This window comes from Channa argus, chromosome 4 (genome assembly GCF_033026475.1).
Source record: "Channa argus isolate prfri chromosome 4, Channa argus male v1.0, whole genome shotgun sequence".
NCBI classification, from domain to species: domain Eukaryota; kingdom Metazoa; phylum Chordata; class Actinopteri; order Anabantiformes; family Channidae; genus Channa; species Channa argus.
The window spans coordinates 7480717-7502504 of NC_090200.1; the positions used below are offsets into that span (position 1 = coordinate 7480717).

The following is a 21788-nucleotide window of genomic DNA, read 5'->3' on the forward strand; positions in this document are numbered from 1 at the left end:
CAACATGATGGGATTAATCTACAATATCAACTAAAACAAATAGTTAATCCTCCATCTTGTGGACCAGCCTTCACGTAAAATCTAGTTTTAGGATCTAAACTGTTCAGATTATACTGTGGTTGTTTGCTGTAAAATTGTGTTTTATGAAATTGCTTTAATTTTTTTAATGCACAAGGAAACAAAGACCTAAAGCAAAAGTTTGTAAATTTCAATCAAAGGAATGTAAAGCTACACCCAACTGTACTTTTAATTTTAAAAGTAAACTATGAAAGATCAGAAAATAGTTAAAAGTCCCTGTCATTATTCCCAAGGTAATAATTAAACAATTGTTCAAATGGCCTTTTTTATCATCGTGGAAAACTGGAAAATATTCATATTAAGTTACTGTGTGTTCATGTTCATTTTTAATGTGTGTGCCATTAGCAGTTTTTGCGTGTGTCACATAAAACACAGCAAAATCTGTTGATGAAAGATGTAAATAAACACAGAGGAATGAACTCCTGCCATGGCCGTGTGAAAACCATGCCAGCTGCTCGTGGAGCTGAAAACTGCAAAAGAATGAGTGAGAGTAACAAGAAGAAAAGCTTCCACCTTAGTGTCACTCAATAAAGATTGCTCATATAAACTTTATTAGCCTAATGAGTTGCAGCATGAATTGCAGCGTGTTGCCCGATGACTGACAGCAGCCACAGTCTGGTCTCACCATAGATTTCCTGATGTGGGTCAGTCTGCTCTTGGCTTTGCTCTCTGCAAACTCCAGACTGCTGATGTCCTTCAGACGAGCTTTGTATTTGTTCATTTGCTCGTTGATGATCAGCTCCACACACCTACAGGGGAAGAGATCCACGTTGGTTCGTACCAAAAAACTCTCAGTAATAATTAAGTAGTTTCAATGGAGTGTTAAATCGAGCTGCACAATTAAAAGTTATCAAGTTGCACATTTGGGCGTATGTAAATCAAATATTATGTTGTTAACGATCATCCGAAAACAGTACTCTTACAAGGCTGCTGCAAGTGGCTCCGATAAAAAAGCCATGCCAAAAATTTAAACCTTCAAAAAATGGCCTAAAGCTGAATGACAATACATAATAAAGATGGACGTACGCGGTGGTTTTGCTGATGTCTTGGACGCTCTGCAGTGGGTCAATGGTGTCAGGGCAGCGAAGGATGCAGGGAGCGAACACAATGGCGAGGGCGTTGGCTGACATCCTGTTCGTCTCCTCCTGCAGGGCGATCCTGTAACACATGACGGTGCAGTCCTGTTAGTCCTGATGTTGAGCCTCAGAGAAACTGACGCTTACACTAGAGGCAGCACTCGGGATCTGAAACTGCTGCTCTCTTGCCTGAGGCTCCACTGCTGATGTGTATCTCATCACTCACCTGACCAGATGGAAGATGAGGCGCTCCAGTGTGCTGAGGTGTGTCCTGCTGAGCTGGTCGATGACAGAATAAACCCCTCGGATCACCTCCCGCTTGTCTGGTTGACCTGAAAAAACAGAAAAAATAAATAGATGAAAAGACCATCACAGTTCGAGCAGCAGTGCAACTTCTGAATCTGATTCTCAGCTGAACTGAAAACAAAGCAGTAATGAGTAAGTAGAGGGGCTAATTCTGCTTACCCATGGCCCTGAGGAACTCCTCATAGAGTTCAAAGGTCATGAGAGGGCTGGGCAGGTCACGGAGCCACTGTTTGAGAACACTGGCAATGACGTGGATGTTGTAGTCGTCCAGGTTCACAACGCTCACATCTGGAATAGGAAAATACATTGAGCTGATTTAACTTTAATTTCTCTCCCTGTACTAGTGGCCTGGCTCCAGGGATGGAAATGTCAGTCAGCCACATTGGTCCATAATGGACAGGCCCACTGAGGATGGATCAGGCTAATTTTGGTGATAACTGTGACATTTGTGATTTTGATTTTCTCATCTATATTTTGTGTTTAGCGCTGATTAGCAAATACTATCATTCCCACACATATACTGTTCGCAGACTGACATTAGCATTTAGCTAAAGGCACCACTGGGCCTAATTACAGCCTTACAGAGCCACCAACATGAGTATAAGCTCTTAGTCCTGTTACCGACTAGGTGTATGCATTTTCAAACTGCCGTTTCTCCTTTTGGATGGTTTCGTTTGTCTGAAATATCTTTACACGAGCTAAAACTGCCTTCGCAGACGAGCATTACATAAACTAAAGGGCGTTAAACAGCAAGTAAAGAAATTCAACATTTACTTATCCTTTGTCCGCCACTGCTCTGTCTTACCTGTGTCCAGCCCCTGACGAAGCTCTTTGATCTTATTGGTGGAGCCCGACTTCCTGTAGATGCCCTCAGTATAAAGGCCATGCATCTCGATGTAGTTGATAAGTTTCTCCACCAGCTGAGGCACCATTCGCTCCTCACTGGTCAGACGGGACAACTCCACGCCAAACTGTCGAGACGACAGCTCCGGATCGTACTTAACAAAGACAGAATTACAACACATTAAAGTGGGCCTACAGTATGTACAGTAAGTGCTGCCTAACATCGGGCTAAAGATTACACCACAGTCATGAATTATTAATTAATCTGCACCATACGCCATGAAATCAACAATATTATCAGATATTAATTTGCGATATAGGACAGATTATAAGTCAGACAATATTATTGTTTGTTTTCAAACAAACAATATTAACCTATATATAATAGTAAAAGAAAAAATCCTTTGGCCTGTGTAGCTTTCTCAACATACAATCCATTGACTTGACTCATGTTCCTGGAGCCAAACTATGCTAAGATTAATAGGAATGTAAAAATCCCTAATTATTCTTCACAGTCCTTTGAGTTGGAGAAGGTTCAGTGGATAAAGCACAGCTGTAGACATTCAGCACGCTCTCATGAACCACCCAGACAACCTGCTTACGTTTGCCTTGTGAAGCTGTTCCTCTACCTCTACCTCCACTCTCAGAAGCTGCAGATAATGGAGCTGACAGAAAAACTGGTATGCTGATTAGCATTCTCGGAGCCAGACAATCCTTAGGACAACAATATTAAGCCTAATTTTCCACACCGCCAGAAGAGGCTCAAGCTAAACAACAGTAAAGGAACATTTTATGTCTAAACCACAAACAACAGTATATGTCAGTATAATTCATTCGTAAGTAGGCCTGATGGTGAAGTATCAAAAGAAAGGAGCAAATCTACATTTATATTGCAAATCCTTAAAGCTAAAGAAGTCTTGTCAAAACTTATAAGACTATAATTGCATTCATTTGACAAAAATGTAACACGCCGTTGTAATTAAAGAAAACCACAAATTGATAATTGTTTTGATTAATAATTCGACTAATTGAACTATGCTATGCAATGCAAATCCAATGTTCTCTAAACGTTTTAACATCATTGTGTTGCTGCAGCCTGACTCAAAAAACCATAAAGGACAAACCAAAATGTCCACATACCTTTTTACTACACTTGGTTGACATCTTGGAGCAGCACTTCCTGTGGCAGGCGTAGCGACACACTGCAGACAACAGAAAAACACAATCAGACTGTCGGCATTTCTACAAGCTCACACGTCACCCCCCTGCAAGAACAGCTGCAGTCAGTCACGACCTCAAAGACAAACAGCATTGGCAAGTTTGGATGGTGTCCGCTCCCTGAAAGTGAAGATGGAGCTTTGTAACTTGATATAAGATAGATTTATGAAAGGAGCAGGAGCTTTAATCAAATTCTTCAGACACTCAGCGAGGGAGGGCAAGTTGCTGAGTTTTATGAGTATGAATGTGCAGTGTGTGTTCTATGTCTATGTAAAAAAAAGAGGAGGAGGGGGTGTAATGTGCTGTGTGGGTGGAAATAAAAACTACACACAAGGGTAAATGCTAGTGGGTAACTGAGTTAGGAGAACATTAGGAGCTGCTGCTGGTGTGTGTCTTTGTGTGTAATACTGGGCAGACTTTGTCTTTACAGCTAGCTTTTAGGCTAAATACTACAAAGGTGCAAAACAAAAGGCTAAGATGTCAAGTAAAAAGTATGATTGTTCAGTTCTTACACTCGGTACATTTCAGTTTTTAAATTTTCTAGGAATGAGGTCTGTATATCTAGACCCTTTGTGAGTACTATGGTTCTAAACTATGTGCACAGATATATTTGAAATGTGAGCCACAAGCATACAACAGTCAAATTGTGCAATTTCCCCAAATATTGCCTGGCCTGACATTTTCCTTCCCATTAGGATTCCACAGTTTTGAAACTCCCTAATATCTTCAGTCATCCTTATTATTGCTGCTGCTCTGGTTCATGTTTGATTTCACCAGACTGTGAGATAGTGACACTTAGTGATGATGTATGTGCACATGAAAAATAAGAAGTTTCCCATCTGAACATTCGGTAAGTTGCATAACCAGAGAATAAATATGAATCAAAACTAAGTCCACAGAGAAAAAAAATCAGCAGGTGTGACTCACTGGGAGGCACAAAAATTTACAGTAAGGAAAATGCCGACCGAAATACTGTAAGTGACCAATTGAACAAAACTATAGACCTGAGTATAAAAGATGTGTGTGTGTGTCTATGTTTCCAATCCTCACGTTTGCAGACGCAGGCTCGGTCCATCATCCAGATGAGGGAGGAGCAGTACTCGCAGTAGGTGGGAATGCTGTATTGGGTGGATTTGAAGATGTGACCATTGTGTTCCTCCACCTGTAGAGAGCAGCACGTCCGACTTTGAGCTCAGCATATTAAACACATACAGTACTGTATAATATATAATATAATAAAATGTGTGTTTTTATTCCCAAACTCTGTTACACTCACAATATCAGTTTCCTTCTTCCTCGACTTCTTACGCTCACGTTTGGGAGCCTGAAAAAAGGGAAATGTGTTACTTTGTGCATATTGTGTGCTTCGTGTTAAAAATATACATGTTACAGACACTACGGAAAAAAATATAGTAAATGCTCCAAAGTCTTAAAGTTTATAGTTTGTATATCTGTAAAACCGTACAGTCTTTGTCTGCATTGGTTTCTGCTTTTAAATGAATCCATTGAAATCAGTCTAGACCTGACTGTTGTCCTGTATCCGTCCACACATACACTCCAACAGCTTGGGAAATTACCTTCCGGTTATCTGATCTTTCATCCATGTAATTTTTGCTCATCTTACCCTGCCGACAGTTCCTTCCATGGGCTTGTACTCAGTCATGAATTCATCCAGGAAGACCTTGAAGGTGTTCACCCACACCTTCACCGGCGACTCGCTCCAGTCTCTCTGCTCCAGACGCATGGTCTTCTCCAGGATGTGCTCAAACAGCGCATACAGATCCTTGTAACGGATGCTCTTCCCATCATCCATCTAGTGGTAAGGGCACGGGACAAGAAAACAAGTTTTTGAACGTTTCTTAGTCCACTTTGAGGTCAGATGCGAGTTCTGACTTGTTTGACAAAACAGCCCCCGGCAGAGGCATCAGTGCACGTGTGGTCCACTGTGAAAGACAACCTCCCTTACGAACAGGAAATAGCTTAACATAAAAAGAAGCACAGTGAGTACGTACAGCCAGAGCAGTAGAGTACGAGTTAAAGATGTTGATCCTGAACTCCTTTAGTGCTTTCTTGAAGACAACATCCACCATTGTGTCCTTCTTTCCATCTTCCGAATCCAGGTCAGCAATCTGAATACAGCGAACAAATATTTATTGACAAATATGGACTTTCTGTTATGGACTGACACTATGAAATCTAGCAGTGCCGCTGGGGTTATAACAGAGGTGAGGTTTAGGAAATATGACTTATAACACTTCCGCAACCCGTAGAAACATACATGACATAAGTCTAAGAATAGAGTGAACTACACAAAGACAGTGGCTCTGGTAAAGCTCACTATGCTGTGTAGGGGTGTGTCCAATGTGTGTACAGGTACACGTCCACCCACTGACCTTCTTCATGAGGAAGTCGTTCATGCTGCGGTAGTCATAGGCCGAGGTGAGGATGTGCAGAGCGTCGTTCTGCCACGGAGCGGGCTCCAGAGCAATGCTGCTGATCTTTACACTGCGACGCCTCCTCATCTTTGGTGATGGCTCCTTGTTCTCCTTACTGTCTCTGAGCCCCGGAGAAGGAGCTGCCTCCAAATCTGGACCCGGAGGAAGAGACGGGCCTTCTGGGAGACCAGAGGGAGGAGAAAGTAGGGATTACTACGATGACTGTTCTGTCCTCTGCATCTGCTTCCCATCATGACCTTAAATTAACTTGCAGGTTGTATCAGTTTGTATTTGTGTAAACACATCTACACTCTAAGGCCAAATGCAGCACATTTTCTGTCTTTTTTACCTTGTGTCTCTCCAGCTTCACCCCTCTTCATCTGCTTATCTCTCGCCTGTTTTTTCTCGCTGTGTTTTGTCCTACTCCAGAAACGCATCTTCTCTCTCATCCTGCTATATCAAAGATACAATGTGTTAATTTAAAATAAGCTAATTTAAAAATGACACTAAAAACATATATCCTTTCAGCGGTTTACTTGCATAATGCATCTGTCTGTTGCAATTCAGTTGTATTACAACATACAGCCTACATACACCCTGTCACACATGTAAGGGTGTATGAAAAGAACAGTTTAGAACTGCAATAGAAAATAAAGTCAGCAAAAAGGGTATTTTTAAACTTTAAAAACAATGCTTTGGAAAATCAGGTGAAAGAAGCGACACTTGGAATCTACCTTCCATCCTGACTGGAGATTTTCCTAAGGACCTCCACTCTGCCCAGGTCTCCTGATGACATGGTCTTATGAATCTTCTTCTGATCTTTGTGAGAAGGCTGGAAAGCAGAGAATTACAATCAGATAAGAAACAAAGGCTGTTATGGCTTTGGCAGGATTTTGCCCAGTTTTTCACCTCTCCAAGAGCTTGATTTCACACAGAGGTTTATTCCTGTATTTGGGAGTCATGTGGAAACAGTTTTTATGCGGAGTGTCATGTCTAAGTCTTCTTATACTTAATCTCCGCAGGCCGAAGAGTGCGAAAGAACCGAGCCAGACAAAGGCAATGGTTAGAGAGAAACGGTAGCCATGCTCCTAGGATGCAGTTAGAAAACTACATCGTTAGTGAGAAATTGCTCTGCTTGAGGTATAGACGACTCCAGCATGCAGGAGCAGCAGTTTGTGTAACGTGCAACATGCAGCTTGATGTTGCTTTTGCAGAACAGGTCAGTTGTTGGGAGCCAAAACACGAGAGTGGACAAGATCACCGTCCACAACCTGTCAATCAAACAGTTGGCCCTTATGGTAAAAATCTATTCCATGTCAAAGAGGTATGTGCAGGAACACCATAATCTACTTGCAGTTTGAGTTTGACTCTTCCAAAATAATCCTCAAAAACAAGTGCTATGCTAAGGTTTTCTTCTTCACCTGAAATTGACTGATTCACAACTTGATTTGATAAGGGTGCTAAACCTGCCATCCAAGTGTTTGAGGCTGTAGCCACTGCTTTCCCTTATATACTGTTAACTTGCAATACCAAAAAAAAGTGCCTTGCCATTTGGACTAGTGGTGAAGGAAGTAGTCAATTTTTAGTCATGCTAATCCGTTACTGTTATCATATTTCCTGAAGTAAAATATGAGACCAAACTCTGAAATGCTGCTGTTCCGCCTTTTATAGCAATGTATACCTTTCCGATGACAAGGGCAAAAAAGCCTGAAGATAACAGCTCAGCTTGGGCTGGTTCTTAAATCCAACAACCATGAGAACAACGCATGGTGGTCATTCTGTACAGAGCCAAGCAAAGACACATCAGTCTATACTAACTGTAGCTCAGTAGAGAAAAAAATCCTGTGAAAGTGTGGTTAGCTGTGTTAAAAGCTGCTTGGTCAGGTCCAAGCCAAAGCCGACCAGAGTGGTAGTGGGGGCCCTAGTGCACAGGAAATGTGTTTGGAGGTCATGGGACCTCTGGAGATGCAATATTTTACCATCTCTGAGTCACTGTGACAGTCAGCCTCAGGGTGGGCGCGTGGGGGAGACAGGGAGGGGGGCAGCGTGCGGGAGTGGGCAGGGATGTAGTATTCATCGTCGTCGTCTGATTGGGTTGCCCCCTCAGAGTTACATCGGGTGAGGAAGTCGGAGCGTGTCCGGGACATTCGAGCTTTCTTTTTAGGGCCAGGGCGGCCCACCTGCTTTCAGGTAACCACAGGAACATCGGGTCAGAGGCTATGTCATGTACGGGTGTGTTTGAGTGTGTTGCGCATGTACAAAATCTTGAAATAGAAGTTTTGTCAACTAGACTGGACCTTGTCAAAGTAAATGTAGCAAACCTCAGTAAGTAGCCAGAGAAACTAAACTAAACAACAATTGCACTGACATCCAAAACTAAACTAACTAACTATAAAGTATGTAGCACATTTCATAAAACCTCATTTTGAAAAACTTGCATCTAGACCTCTGGGTGACAAGACCGTCAAAATGTCTACACAAGGACCACACAAAAGCGATACTGTGACTATATTCGTTTCAAAGTTTTGTTGAAAATGAAGTTGTAAGTTATAGGTTTATTTTCATTTCTTTCAGCCATAGAAATGCATATTTCTCATGTACTGTATGAATCTGTGGTTAATCTGCTGCAGGTCTCTGCTGCCTTGATTTCTGTAGGTTTATTTTCTAAAGATTTGTGAGCAAAAATTAGTCTGCACAGGTTCACATAAAGTACTTATGTTAATGACCTACCTCTCTGGTTCTAGATCCAGTAGACTTAGAGTCATCTCTGTACATGGACAGAGATCTTTCCTGGTTCATCAAGTCCTTATCTGATCTGCAAGACAGAAACAGTTTTACTTAAGTCCTTATTTACACAGCTTTGACAGCAAGACAACATTTCTTGAAAAATGTCAGATTGTTATATTTTTAAAGGAACTGACAGCTTCCATTCTCCTTTGTAAAAAGGGGAAAGTTCAAATTAGAACTGGAAAAAAAAACCTTTTAGAAAAATACATCGCCAGCATTAAAATAATGCTTTTACATTTGGGGACATGCAGGTTTGGGGTTTTACAGATGTTGCGCTTGAGTTGGATAAAGGGCTCTGCTCTGTAGCACATTTGGTTCATTTAAAATCATAACTCATCCCAACAAAAATATTAAAATCGGGCTTAAGCAGCACTCCCAGTAGTCAGAACTCACTTGGAGAAGGGCAGCTTGCGCCTGGGTGGGGAGAACACAGTGTTGGAGGGTTTCTCTACCATGTTAACAATCACTGTCTGGGCTGAGGTCTTTTTCTGGGCTTTTGGCGGTTTGGTATCCAGGACTGGGCTGGGAGCCTCCTGTGCAGGCCGGACGGCCTTTCTCTCCTGCTGACTGGGGAGGACTGAAGGCTTTGGCTCTAGGACGATCTGGATTTTGGCCTCTGAGGGGCAAACATCTGATGCTTCTGGACTCAATCCCTGAGTGGATGAAGAGGGGACTTTCGAAGACTTGTCCACGCCACATGCATCTCTCTTTTCCTGTGTAGAATTCCCATGAGGCGGTTCAATTTGTGACCCTACCTCTAAACCTGCGATGGGGGCCACATGAGAACTGGATGATGCTGTTACTGTTTGAGAAGGATTTTCTAGTGTTTGGACTGCCAGCAGCTCCCCCTCCTCCACAGGACTTTCCTTCTGCATACTGATTAAAACCACTACAGGCCTTCGAGATGTGGACTCCCTTCTCTCTTTGTAAGATTTGCTGGGGCTTTCAAATTTTGGTTGATGAGCTGGACTTTGGTCAGAAGCAATATAAAAGGTTGCCCTGGGACCCTCCATCTCAGGCTTTTCATTATGGTTTGAATCTCTTAGACCCTCATGTAGATAAATATCTATAACTTGTGGCTGTTCTTGAGGTGTAGTTGAATGGGAACCTCCTTCAGTCTCCATGTCTTCCACACTAAGCTGCTCACAGCTTCCATGACTTCCTGGGGATCTGTGGGGGGAATGTCTGCGATGGTCACACAGGTGAGAGGTGCTGCTATCCTGGGCAGAGTCTTCTTGTAGAGGACCTCCCACACTGATGGTTCGGACCTTCAGAAGCTCTAAGCTGAACTGAGCCTGCTCCAGCTCTCTCATTCGTCTGCTCTCTCGCTTTGATCGGTTCTTATGACTTGTCTCATCTATGCTCCTACTTCTCTCTGAATCTTCTTTCTCTGTCTCTTCCACGTTAAGTGAAACAGCCTTAGAGTCTTCAGGAAGTGCAACACAGGTGTCCTGGCCATAGCTTTCCTGTCCTGATGAGGGGAGGTCCTCCATTGTTAGTGCCTCTGTGTCTACTGGTGGACTCTGGTGTCCGCTACATTGCTGTCCTTCATGCAGCTCCTTCAGTTCTCTCAACCTATAAATGTTAGTGGTGAAAAAAGTGTTATTAACAATCATTTCCACACAAAGCAGCTGGACAACAGAATATTACAGCAAATGGTGGAAACATGTAATCATTGCTTCTGTTTTTATATTTTCACTGCTTCTCGCAAAAACACTTTACAACACTTTCACCGTTTACATGTATAGTTAGCCAACAGCCTATTTACACATCCAGCAAATGTGGAGAATCATTCACTTGGAGCTCTGTTTCTGACCTCCCAAGAAATGTACAGCCAGTATTCAGTTTACTTTTACTTTTACTCTTCATCTCTAACAACAAGGGAATCATATTTGACTCTTCAGCTGCTAAAATCCCCACTATACATTATTCACTAGTTATTGTCTCATTATGTCTATACTTGAGGGCACAGTGAGGTTTTAGAACTTTAAAACTGTTGCTTGCTGCCACTGAGAGTGTGTGCTATCAAATAGGTTGCGAATAAAAACAAAACAATGAGCTGAAAGATGCTAAAGCACGCAATTGAGCTAAGTGAAACTGCAGGTCAGTCTAATAATTTCCACTTTTCTCAATGCAACACCATATGCAACTTAAAGTTGTCTGTTGCTTTCTGCAGGAATATGCTGATTCTACAGCAAGCAAGCGCCTCTCACAACAAGCAACGATCAGAAAATGCCTGGGGAAATAGAAAGTAAAAGTAAAAGTGATGGCAAAGCAAAATAAGAGAGCCACTGTACTGACTGTGCATCAGATTCCCTTTAAGTCAGCTAAAAACAAAACAAAAAGTTCATTTTAACCAAAGTAAAATAGTGTACAATAAATTTGATTTGAATGATCAGAGATTAAACACATGGCTTTTGCTTTCAAAACAAAAAGAAAACATCATTTACACCCACTCATGCACCCACCTGAGTCGAGCCAGGTATCCCCTGCCCACTGCCTGCAGCTGGGTCACGGTCCTGTAGGTCTGATGGTACAGTTTTCTCACCCTGAATCCCCTCCAGGCCGTTTGAAACATTACAGCTGCCAAAGATCTGCTTCGGTAGTGTCTCCAGCTCCGCTGTATGATGATGGCGGAGTCTTGCCACTGCAGCAACCTCCTTCGAACCCTGCAGCTCCTCCAGGCTGCCTGGAGACAAATTGCTGCCCGCTCTTCCTTACTCGATTCGATGGTGGATTGTTTGAGAAGGCAGCTTTGCCACCATCGCTGCAGAAAAACAGACAAGGAGAAATTTATATTAGTTAGAATTTGAGGTGGAAATTCACTACAGGCCAGTTTAACCTAAATGAGTTATTGATTTTTGACAATGGGTTGATTTTCACTTCTGAGAAAATTATTTTACTTTACTTCAGTGACAAAACTTTATATGTTTTTAATGTAGTGTTCTGACATTTTCCCTCTGGGTGAAATATTATTTTCACAGGGAAAGCCAATCCCTCAAGAAAACAAAAATATGCTCCATATTGCAATGTGTGAACAACAACAGAGGGAGTAATATGTGTAAACTGTCGTAAAGGCATAAATGCTTACCATCTCTAATCAGGAGGCCGTATTTAGAGAATCCTGTTCCTTGTAGATGTAAGTAAATGCATAACTATTATTCACCTAATGCTTAAAATGTCTGAGGCTAAGTGTCTCAAATTGACTTTGGAACCTCCACTTTAAACACTGGGTGGAGGAAACCCTGCTGTGCAGGATTGTTAAACTGATTAATGATGCACTTAGAGCAGTGACTTCATGGCTATTCAGGGAGCAGCATTCGCTAGACCACCAACAGCCTGTCTCCAACACAGCACCTCACCTGGATGACACAAGCAGCTCGTCTCATGCTGAGAAAGTGCTTCCTCTCCAGGACGGCCCTGAAGCGGCGCTGGAGTGTGACGATTCGCCGCAGGACTTCCTGATGGAGAAGGGTCTGAAGACGCTGACGCTCAGCCTCCCGCAGAAAAACCTGCATCAAACAGGAACAAATTGGCTTTAAACCTCCACCAAATGAGACGGTGAAACAAAAAACAGATGTGCCGGTGTGCAAAATCTTTACCATCGTGTTGCCCACTTGATACCCAGCGGGCAGCAGGTGGATTTGTCTGAAGAACTCCCTGATGCCTGACTTAGTTGGACTGGTGCCTCGAGGCAGTAGCACATGAAAATGACGCACAAATTCCTAAATGAAAGTCAATGTGAGTGACCAATGAATGAGCTTTAGATAAAAAAAAACAAACTTCATGACAGTTGGCAATTATTTAGTTTTATTGTTCAATAAAAATAGAATATCGTTTCACATTTTGTTAGAGTTAAGAAGCCTGCTGTTCGACATTATGTTCCAGACATTACAGCAAAATGACTCTATTCCTAGCAAAATAATAACTGTGAATCTCAAACATATTTCTAAATAACTAAGATGAATAATTTAGCCATATTTGTGCAGCAATAAAATCTAAGATTAGAATCGCAATCAGCTTTTCTGGCCACGTTTGTTTAGTCATACTAAGAACTTGACTCATGTTTCCAAAAGCTCACAGTGTATTTTAAACTCAGTGCCAAGAACACAGCTAAAAAAGGACAATGGAGTGAAACAAAGGCAAGCAGACAATAATATACAGTATATGGATGAGTATAAGAAATAAACTTAAACAGTAACAATAAAAATCTTTTTTTATTTAACCAACCTTCTCTTTTTAATTGATTTCTATTTTAACATTATGAATTATTACCACAGTGCTACAGATAAAAAGAAGTAACATATCAATATGAAACAGGAGAGGAGTACCTGGAAAGTGTACTTGATGCTGTATCCTGATTGGCGGATGCGGACAGTTTCCAGCATACCCGTGTACCTGAGCTGTCGGAGCACCAGGCTGTCATTGAAACGTAGCGGCAGCTGAGCGAGACAGAAAACAGAAAGAGTAAATGAAAACAAAACCAAAATCAGGTGTCGGTCATAACAAGAAGCTGTGTGCAAGTAATGACTCCTGTGGAGTGTGAATTACCTTCTCAGCATTGGATCGAATACACTTGACAAAGTACGGTTCAGACTGATCAAGAGTCTCCATCAGCTTGTTGAGGGAAGCCTGCAAACACAAACAACAACCACCCTCATGCGATAACAATATTAAAAGTGCCACAAAAGGAAGCTCTTGTCCCGTTTAAAAAAAGGAAACCTCAGCTATAATCGAGATTTACAGTCATGCTTTATTGCCATTTCTGCATAGCTGATAGGAAACTTCAGGACATCACACACAGCAAGTATTATGAAAACAACATTCAAATCTTTATTCAAGTTTTCATAGCCCATATTACTGATTCGTTTATTTTTTTATGTATTGTATATGAATAAAACATGCAACTATTAGTTATAATATAGCATTTTAAATTTTTTTTAATTTTACCTTTAGTCAGTAGGATACTTTTTTTATACTGCAAATCTGATATGACTGCAAACAATCTGCTCATTAATGTGGTTGTAATTTGTGATGTTTTCCTGCAGAGGGCGGTGGTAGCACTGACCTGGAACTGTGCACTGATGCTGGGAGGTTTCTTCTTCTTATGCAGGTGAAGCAGAGACTTGGTGATGCGATCGTGGAGCGTCACACTGCTCAGGTAGCGCAGAGACTTCACGTCCAACAAGTGCTGCTCACACAAAACCAGACAATACGTGAACCTATGCGTAAAATTTGTCTGGTAGATATTATTTTCAAAGCCCTTTCACACTGTTTCTTACCTTAGGAAGGGTTGGCTTGCTTTTGCAGTTTTTGTTTCTCCTAAATGTAAGAAATGTTGTTGTCATTATCAAACATTTATGGAATAATGAGCTGGGTGTACATGACATCACAATCTAAAAGATGAAATTTAAGGGAAGCAAATCAAATATTTATTTAATTTCTAATTTCTCTGTTACGTAATACAGGCAGCCAAAAGTTAAAATAACAAGATGTTATGTATTATATTGAGAAAAACTTACAATGCTGTCACACTTTACATATAATATTGGACCTAACAGAGAAGTGACGTCTGTATTTTTGTCTTAAAACAACAGGTTTGAGTCAGTACTCAGTAGATAATAGAAATCCAAAAAAAAGAAAAAAAAAGCTGTCAGTTGGCCAAAACATAAATCCAGCTCTTTTGGATAGTGGCTGAGGACTAGTGTGCATTTGGTTGTATCTCTCACTCACAGTAAGATGCCCTGAGCTCTCTCCAGGAGCTTGCTGTTGGTTGAGTTGAGGAAGATGCCATCTTCTTCCAGGGCAGGACTTCCCGGTGAGGAGAGACGACTCGACCTGGAGCTACGACCATTACATCCAACACCATAGCCATCCCTGCTATAGGAAGGGGGAAGGTAAAGAGACAATGTTGCTTTTCAGCAGCTTGGCAGTATAAGTGATTCAATTGTAATATTCCAATTGTCATATTTAATGCATTGGAGCTGTCACTTTATGTGATGGTGTAATAGACTCGGATGCTTGTGTTAGATCTACAGTATACTGGCCACATAGACATATGTGCCAAATCTGACTATATTCTAGGTTTCAGTTTACTTAAAAACAGTTTTCAGTTGGTTTTCCATGTCTATTAAAATGAGTTTCTTGTTTTTTAACTCTCAAAGGCCAATAATCAGTGCTGTCATCCGAAATCCACTATGGGCTTTAACTTGGACGGTTTTTTTTACTCACCAGCTGGCTTTCTCATTCAGGGCGTTGGTGCCTTGAAGATCTGACAATGGTGTCCGAGGACTCTTCCTAGTGATACCTGGAAGGAATGAACCACACCGTGAATCAACACCTTAGACTTTATTTGCGATGCATCTGTCCACTTATTCTCATTTCTCCAAACACATCCTTCACATCTCTGAGGCACAGGCTCCTCGCCAGCCTCCCGTTATGCTTCCTTTGTGTTTTATCCTGCTAGGTGGCATTATAAGGACATTTAGGTATGTCAGCTTTAGTCCCAACTATGGAACAAAATGCTTAAGATCCCATAATACAAACCATTAGAATGTTTTTCCTACAAACTATCAGCCTGGTAAATCCACATTTTTTCAGACCTCAAACTGCAGTTTGTGAAACAGGATTTCCACCTTCGTTTCCAAACTCAAATCAAGATAACCTCTGGTGACCTAAACAGAAATTAATCTTTAGACAATGTTTTTACAGACTGACTAGTGCTAACCATGGCCTAATGGTTATGACAGATGTTCATGTGTAAAATGACTGGAGCTTCTCTTAACAGATGGAACTTAGGGGAATTTACTTAGAAACGTACATTTTTTGTTTGGATAAAAATGGATAAAAGCAAAGTGGCACGAGACATACGGTACATCAGAAAACATAGTTTGATGTTTAAACAGATGAAAACACACTGAACCACACAAACACTTTATGGAACAAACACAGGATGAATTGTGTGATAGAGGATGAGCAGAAAATCTGCAAGTGTCCCTAAAGCCTGCTGATCCTCATGGGACTGATTCTTTCCTTTGATCACTCATGCTTGGGAATATTCCTGGTTATGAGCTTTGAACCACGGTGAGTCAGTCTGAGCGGCGGTCAGAAAGACCTATGTCTTATTTCCAATGTCTTATTAACAGCTGTAATAAAACCGCTGTGTTACATTTTTTTCAGTCAGACCATAGAACTGACTTGAATTCTTTGATTGGTTGAGGGGATTCTGATTGTGGATTTTTTTAAAACGTGACCTTGAGCTCTTTTCATTTCAGCTCCCTTCAATTCAACAGACCTGAACGGACAAGAAAACTACATTTAAACAAATTATATTTCAAGTGTATTTCTTTTTTCATTCTCCAAACAATTCAATAGGCTTATTAAAGAATCTTGCAGAAAACATAAAGATGACAACTTCTCTCATCTGGTTGAGTGTGCTGATAATTTTTCATTGTCATACGCATTTTGTGAGTTTCTCATAAAGAAAATGAAAACTGCTCCAAAAATCTGTTTTCCGCACAAACATTTAATGATTTCACTATTCGTTATTTTGAATGACTGCCATTTTCTCCATTTCCTTGTGACTTTCCATCAGCAGGAACATATGGTTAGCAGCCTGTTTATAATCAGCTTAGAACAAGAAAAATCCAAATGTTCATCGGTTTTCAGAGATGTGGTATTTTGGAGTTACTTACTGTATTTCTCATCTTTGCATCTTTGAAGGATCTCAAGGCTCCTCTGGTGAACCGGGTGGTGGAGAAAACTGAAGTTGTCGACAGCTTTGACAATAGCACAGGGAACTGCTGCATCATTTCCTAAAAAGAGAAGAGAGAGGTAAAATTGATGAGAAAAGGAGACGATGTTTTACAATGAAGAATTTCTGTAAAAAAATTGTTTAAAATGCTTTATCTTAAACAAACACAAAAAGGGAAAATTAAAATGTAGAAAAAAAGATAAGGAAAGGAGGTGAGTTATTAAACAGCAGCTGCAGAAACAAAACAAGAGGAGGATGAAGCAGATAAGAAGTAAAGAGGAAACTGTCTGTGTAAAAAGTACAAAGACACAACACTGTTTTCAGAAAAGCAGCGGTGACATTTTCTAACACTCTCAACTGTAACATTCCTCCCAGTTTGTGAGAATAAACACGAGGGAGGAGGATCAAAACCCCTCTTCTTCATCCTTCACCTCATTATCCACTACAGCAGCACAGATCCAAGATAAAACTCATCACATCCCCAAACACATTGGTTGTTTTAAACTCTGGTGTAACAAGGGTTTAACTCAGATACTCAGAATCAGTCCTCCCTCTCCCTGCTCTGATACAGCTTTGCTTCGCTCTGAGAAGCCCTTCAGGTAGTCGTGGTTATCAGTTTACAGTAAACAAGAATGCAAAAAAACTCATTAATTAAGCAGAAATAATTACGTCACTGAAAAAGCAAACGTCTCAGGGGTTCTCAAGCCTAACTGATAAAAGTACACCGTTTTATTTAAAATAATGTATTTTAAATAGTACAAAATTTGGTGCTGTTGACAAAATAACATGAGGACACGTACAAGTCTAGTCCAGATTAAATCAGAAAAAGTCCTAAAGCTGAAGATTATGGCACAGAAAAGTTACAGTAATTATTTAAAAATAATTGCAAAAGTTACACCCAGCAACTTTCCTCACCAGTTTTTTTGTGTGTGTGTCTGCGGCCAGCTTCCCTGAAAGCCACCATGGCTCTGAAGTAAGCCCGCAGCACGGCCCAACGAAAAGTGGCCACAGGGTCGATTCCCATCAGACCGCAGACGAAGGCGTTCTTGCTGCTCTTCAGTAAGGCCACGATGTCGGGACGCATGTGGTCCGTGTTCTTCTCCCTGAAGTCCTGAATGAAGCAAAGACACACACATGCCATCAATAACATCACCACAGCTAAGCAAAGATTTGATAATTTATGTGTATGTGAACATTTGTATAAAATATAAAATATTTAAACACTGTGTCCACTGTGGTATTACTTTTATATCATGCATACACATATGAAAGTGGAAAGTCTTTATGAAAGTCTTGACATGAAATAAAATAAGCAAATTTCTCAATCGTTCCTTCAATATCCAGGGTTTGCATCAAGAAAAGTAAAGGCAAATATGTGTATCCCTCAATTAGCCCCCCCTAACATTTTTCTTACAGCTTACAGTTCTTTGTATAAATATGAGGTAAAGAAAACCATCAACTGCAGAAACCCCCGTGTGTAATGTGTAACTCCTTCTGACTGAAGCCACACTGCGATAACACAGGCATGAATTAAAAACCCTTCAACATATTCTCCATCTGTATGATATGAGTCAGCTGCGCATTAAGTCCTGAGCCAACGTTAGAAGCATTTCACAACTCTAGCTCTCAACAAACAACTCCTGGGTTCTCAGCGGCTACGGGAAACCTCTCCACATCCACAATAACAACTGTTATGGATTTATATTGTACAGTCACAAAACAATATGTTTGACCCAGTCCAGCACATGCGTTTCTTATAAAAACACACCCGGGAGGTGAACAGAGAATTAGAAAAAACTATATCGACAGAACAAGAAGTGGGTCAAAACCAGCTCAAACCTTAACCACTCATAGAATAGTAGAATAGTTTTGACTATCAATATAAGCATTTGGCTCTAACTTTCAATGCAGATAAAACCCTGACATACGAGGAGTAAGACACCAAATTAATTTATATTTACTGTGATTGCTACATACTTCAAACATGGTCAAAGTTTTACGATGAAAATGCCTATGAAAATGCACAGATCTAAACGCTTTGTTTATGATTATTTGTTAGTTTCAGTTACTATATTTGGTAACACATCTGTCTTAATATAACTACGTACATGACATACACCTCTCAGGCGTAACATTATACAATACAATACAGTGGCTCTGTATTGTGGCTCAGGAATTCTACTTTTACAAGGTTAAAATTTCTCAGCTTTTAGGTTGAAACTGTCACAAAGGTGATAATTCTATGAATTCTGCAATGTTTTTAAGGCAAATTTCACCCTTTTCTGTCGTCCTGAGATATGATCTATCCACTTTGTGGTCATGGTTACAGAGTGAATGACAAATGCAGTAAAAACTGATAGAGGTGTTTCACATCGCATGACAAAGCAAACAAGCAAGAATAAGGGAAATTAATCAAAACACAAATGCGTATCCAGTATCCCAATCTGTCTTGGTTACCGTGATATGCACCCAGCTGCAATACACTAACATTTGTTTCTAAAAAGCTGGAGGAACATGGACAGACCATATATGTCTCTCCATTATCCACTAGCTGTTGTTAGTTGGTGATGTTACGGACAGTATTTTCCTCTGAGAGTTAGTTTTCACAAATATTTAGATTTTCATCCATTTTGTTCGCCATTAGCCATTAGAACTCTCAGGGGAATATGCGAAGCACTTTTACCCATCGGCTGTTTCATTCAAAACAACGTAGGTAAAACAAACATGATCCATGTTGTCAGGAACAAATCCACATTGTCTGGATGACAACTGATGAAATGCTGCAAGGATTCAGACATGCACAAGTATAATCCAAACACAGACTGCCAGCCACTGTATGACATTAACTTTGTGTCTTTTATCTCCCGTTCTTGTCTTTCTCCCTCTCTGTCTCCCTCTCTTTGTCTCTTTCTGTTGGTGTCCCAGGCTTTGGAGCTGTGTGTTTTCCACTGCGGCGCTACTGGTCCTACCAACCTGCCTAATGTTTTGTTGGGTTCTGTTGCCCTTTTCTTTTCTATCTCCACTTTCACTCTCCCCAACCGGTCAAGGCAGATGGCCGCCCACCCTGAACCTGGTTCTGCAGGAGGTTTCGTCCATTAAAGGGAGTTTTTCCGCTCCACTGTCACCTAGAGCTTGCTCAAGGGGTATTTGTTTGGTTTTCTCTATATATTTTTATAGTTCTGACTTTATTATGTAAAGTGCCCTGAGATGACGTTGCTGCGAATGGGTGCTAAATAAATAAAGTAGAATTGAATTGAATAGTGTTACACTGAAACCCGTGTCTCACCTTGACTCCGTACTTGACTTTTCCTGCGTAGTGTCTGATGATGAAGGCTGGCTCCATGACAGCAGGGAACTCGATGTAGCTGTTTCCTTCATGCTGACGCTTGAACTTGTCCAGCAAGGTCTGATTGGAAGCCTGAGGGAAGCTGAAGTAACAGTGACTTTGTCAGGAGCAGAAGCAAAAGACATAGCATAGAGACATTAAATGTTCTGATCTGAAGCACTACAGTGAATAAATCTCTGCAGTACTATAATTGCACGTACTTGTCTAGGAAACTCTCATTTGATCTTTAATTTTGCGGCAATTTTTTAATTATTCACTTTTTTTTCATCTGCTTTGACCACAGAGCAGTGCTACTGTAACATCTGACCATTACACTCTGGATTTCTCAACAGCATCTTGCGTAAGTATACAGTATCTTTAAATCCATTCCACGTACCCTCAAGAATTCAAAATCTGCCACAAGCTTGACTTTACAGCTCAGGTTTAACCAAAGGTACATTCTTCTTTGGTGTTTTTAGTTTTCTTTCATGGACATTTTACCCATTTACCACTGACCTCAACTGGCTGGATCAAGTCCTAAAGGAATATTTCATATCATCTAAACCGCTTCTCACTGCACCTCGAAAACACACTGCTGGCTGAAGTAAATCCAGGAGGGTCTTATAGAGTAATGCTGTTACTGTAGAAATGAACCCCTACACTCATCCCCTATCCAGCAGTAACCTAATCCACTTCTTCAGAGGCCCTGAAGCCCCACTGACTGTGAATGATGAGATCTGTAAGTTCTTTCTGTCAGTGCAATCAATTAGTATGAAGCTCATTCCAGTGATAGCATAAACCCCAGAAGAGACCCTGTCCCCCCTCATTTTTTCCTTTAGAGATCCCCTCTTTAACCATAATACTCCAAAAGTGGTCTCCCCTGTCCACACACATAGACACACACCATTTGGTCTATTTCAGGCTGTATTAGATCCAGATGAGCCACTAAGTGGCAAACAGGTTGACAGCTAACATAGATAAATATAGTCTGTGTATGTAATGCCTGATGCATTTTTTGCGGGGTGGGGGTGTATTTGATTTATGGAGGAAAAAGATGTAAAGCAGTGTGGTGACCTGCAAGAGGAGAGCATTTCACAACAGATAAGGCAAAGGAAAAACATAATCCAGAGATGCTGGCGAAGGAATCAACTTTAGGTAAGGTCTGGTAAAAGTCCCAGTGTTGGTATCAATCAAGCTAATGAGCAGAAAGCCTGCACACGGAGCACTTTGTCTTTTGCATTCACCAGTTGGGTGCAGGGCGATCAAAAGGCTATTTCAACAAAGCATGCTACAATAAATTCTGCTTAGCTTGACGTAAATGATAAAATATGAATAGTATTAGAATCCTAATACCATTGATCTTAAAATCCCAGTTAAAAATAAACATCAATAAATGTTTACTCTATATAAACATATTGAAAATTTAGTTCTATTGGGGCTAGAGTGAAGATATATAAGATATATTTCACCCCCCGAAAGCATATTTAGTAAAAACCTCATTTCCAGTAAACCAAATGTGTACATATTATATGAATAGCATGGTATATGGTACATGGTATTTTTAGAGTACCTAGAGTTTCCTGTAGCATTTCATTGCAGAACCTTTTATAGTAGGGGTTTATTACTAGATATTTATGAAATATATTTTTTTATTTGCGAAAACATGAAGCAAATGTGATGCACTGTATTTAATGAACAGGGATGGGATGATGTGCTTTTTACCAATACAATATATTCCCTATTTAAAAAAGGTTTATACCAGTATATATTATAATATAATACAATATAATATAATAAAATATAATATATTCCCTATATAAAAAAGTGTTATATAGTATATATCTCTTGTAAAATATATGTACTTATTATATAGTTTAATATACAGGATTCTAATCAGAAGTGACCAACTCTCTTTTACAGTTGCTGTGTCTGGGTAAGTGTTTTTCTCAGTATTGACTCTGCTGAAG

The 21788-nt window shown here is 40.5% G+C and overlaps 1 protein-coding gene across 21 annotated transcripts in view; it reads right to left on the bottom strand.

The window, feature by feature from the left end:
- LOC137125950 (unconventional myosin-IXAa-like) overlaps positions 1-21788 on the bottom strand; it is a 132352-nt gene that overhangs the window by 6530 nt on the left and 104034 nt on the right. For 9 of the 21 annotated variants that reach the window (XR_010914242.1, XR_010914243.1, XM_067502231.1 and 6 more), the window contains 28 exons: positions 19783-19924; positions 17412-17607; positions 16438-16557; positions 14975-15050; positions 14477-14623; positions 14026-14065; positions 13812-13934; positions 13295-13375; positions 13075-13185; positions 12346-12468; positions 12106-12255; positions 11212-11510; positions 9137-10318; positions 8687-8771; positions 7936-8139; positions 6691-6788; positions 6306-6409; positions 5915-6135; positions 5534-5650; positions 5146-5334; positions 4798-4845; positions 4572-4683; positions 3444-3505; positions 2266-2458; positions 1620-1748; positions 1381-1486; positions 1105-1236; positions 704-827 (listed from right to left, as the gene is read on the bottom strand). Coding sequence is in view for 19 of the 21 variants with exons in the window: in XM_067502231.1 (XP_067358332.1) it covers positions 704-827; positions 1105-1236; positions 1381-1486; positions 1620-1748; positions 2266-2458; positions 3444-3505; positions 4572-4683; positions 4798-4845; positions 5146-5334; positions 5534-5650; positions 5915-6135; positions 6306-6409; positions 6691-6788; positions 7936-8139; positions 8687-8771; positions 9137-10318; positions 11212-11510; positions 12106-12255; positions 12346-12468; positions 13075-13185; positions 13295-13375; positions 13812-13934; positions 14026-14065; positions 14477-14623; positions 14975-15050; positions 16438-16557; positions 17412-17607; positions 19783-19924 (4714 nt within the window). In the remaining 2 variants the exon portion in view is untranslated. The remainder of the gene's footprint in view (positions 1-703; positions 828-1104; positions 1237-1380; positions 1487-1619; positions 1749-2265; positions 2459-3443; positions 3506-4571; positions 4684-4797; positions 4846-5145; positions 5335-5533; positions 5651-5914; positions 6136-6305; positions 6410-6690; positions 6789-7935; positions 8140-8686; positions 8772-9136; positions 10319-11211; positions 11511-12105; positions 12256-12345; positions 12469-13074; positions 13186-13294; positions 13376-13811; positions 13935-14025; positions 14066-14476; positions 14624-14974; positions 15051-16437; positions 16558-17411; positions 17608-19782; positions 19925-21788) is intronic. The other 12 variants (XM_067502236.1, XM_067502225.1, XM_067502222.1 and 9 more) reach the window with 7 other exon arrangements.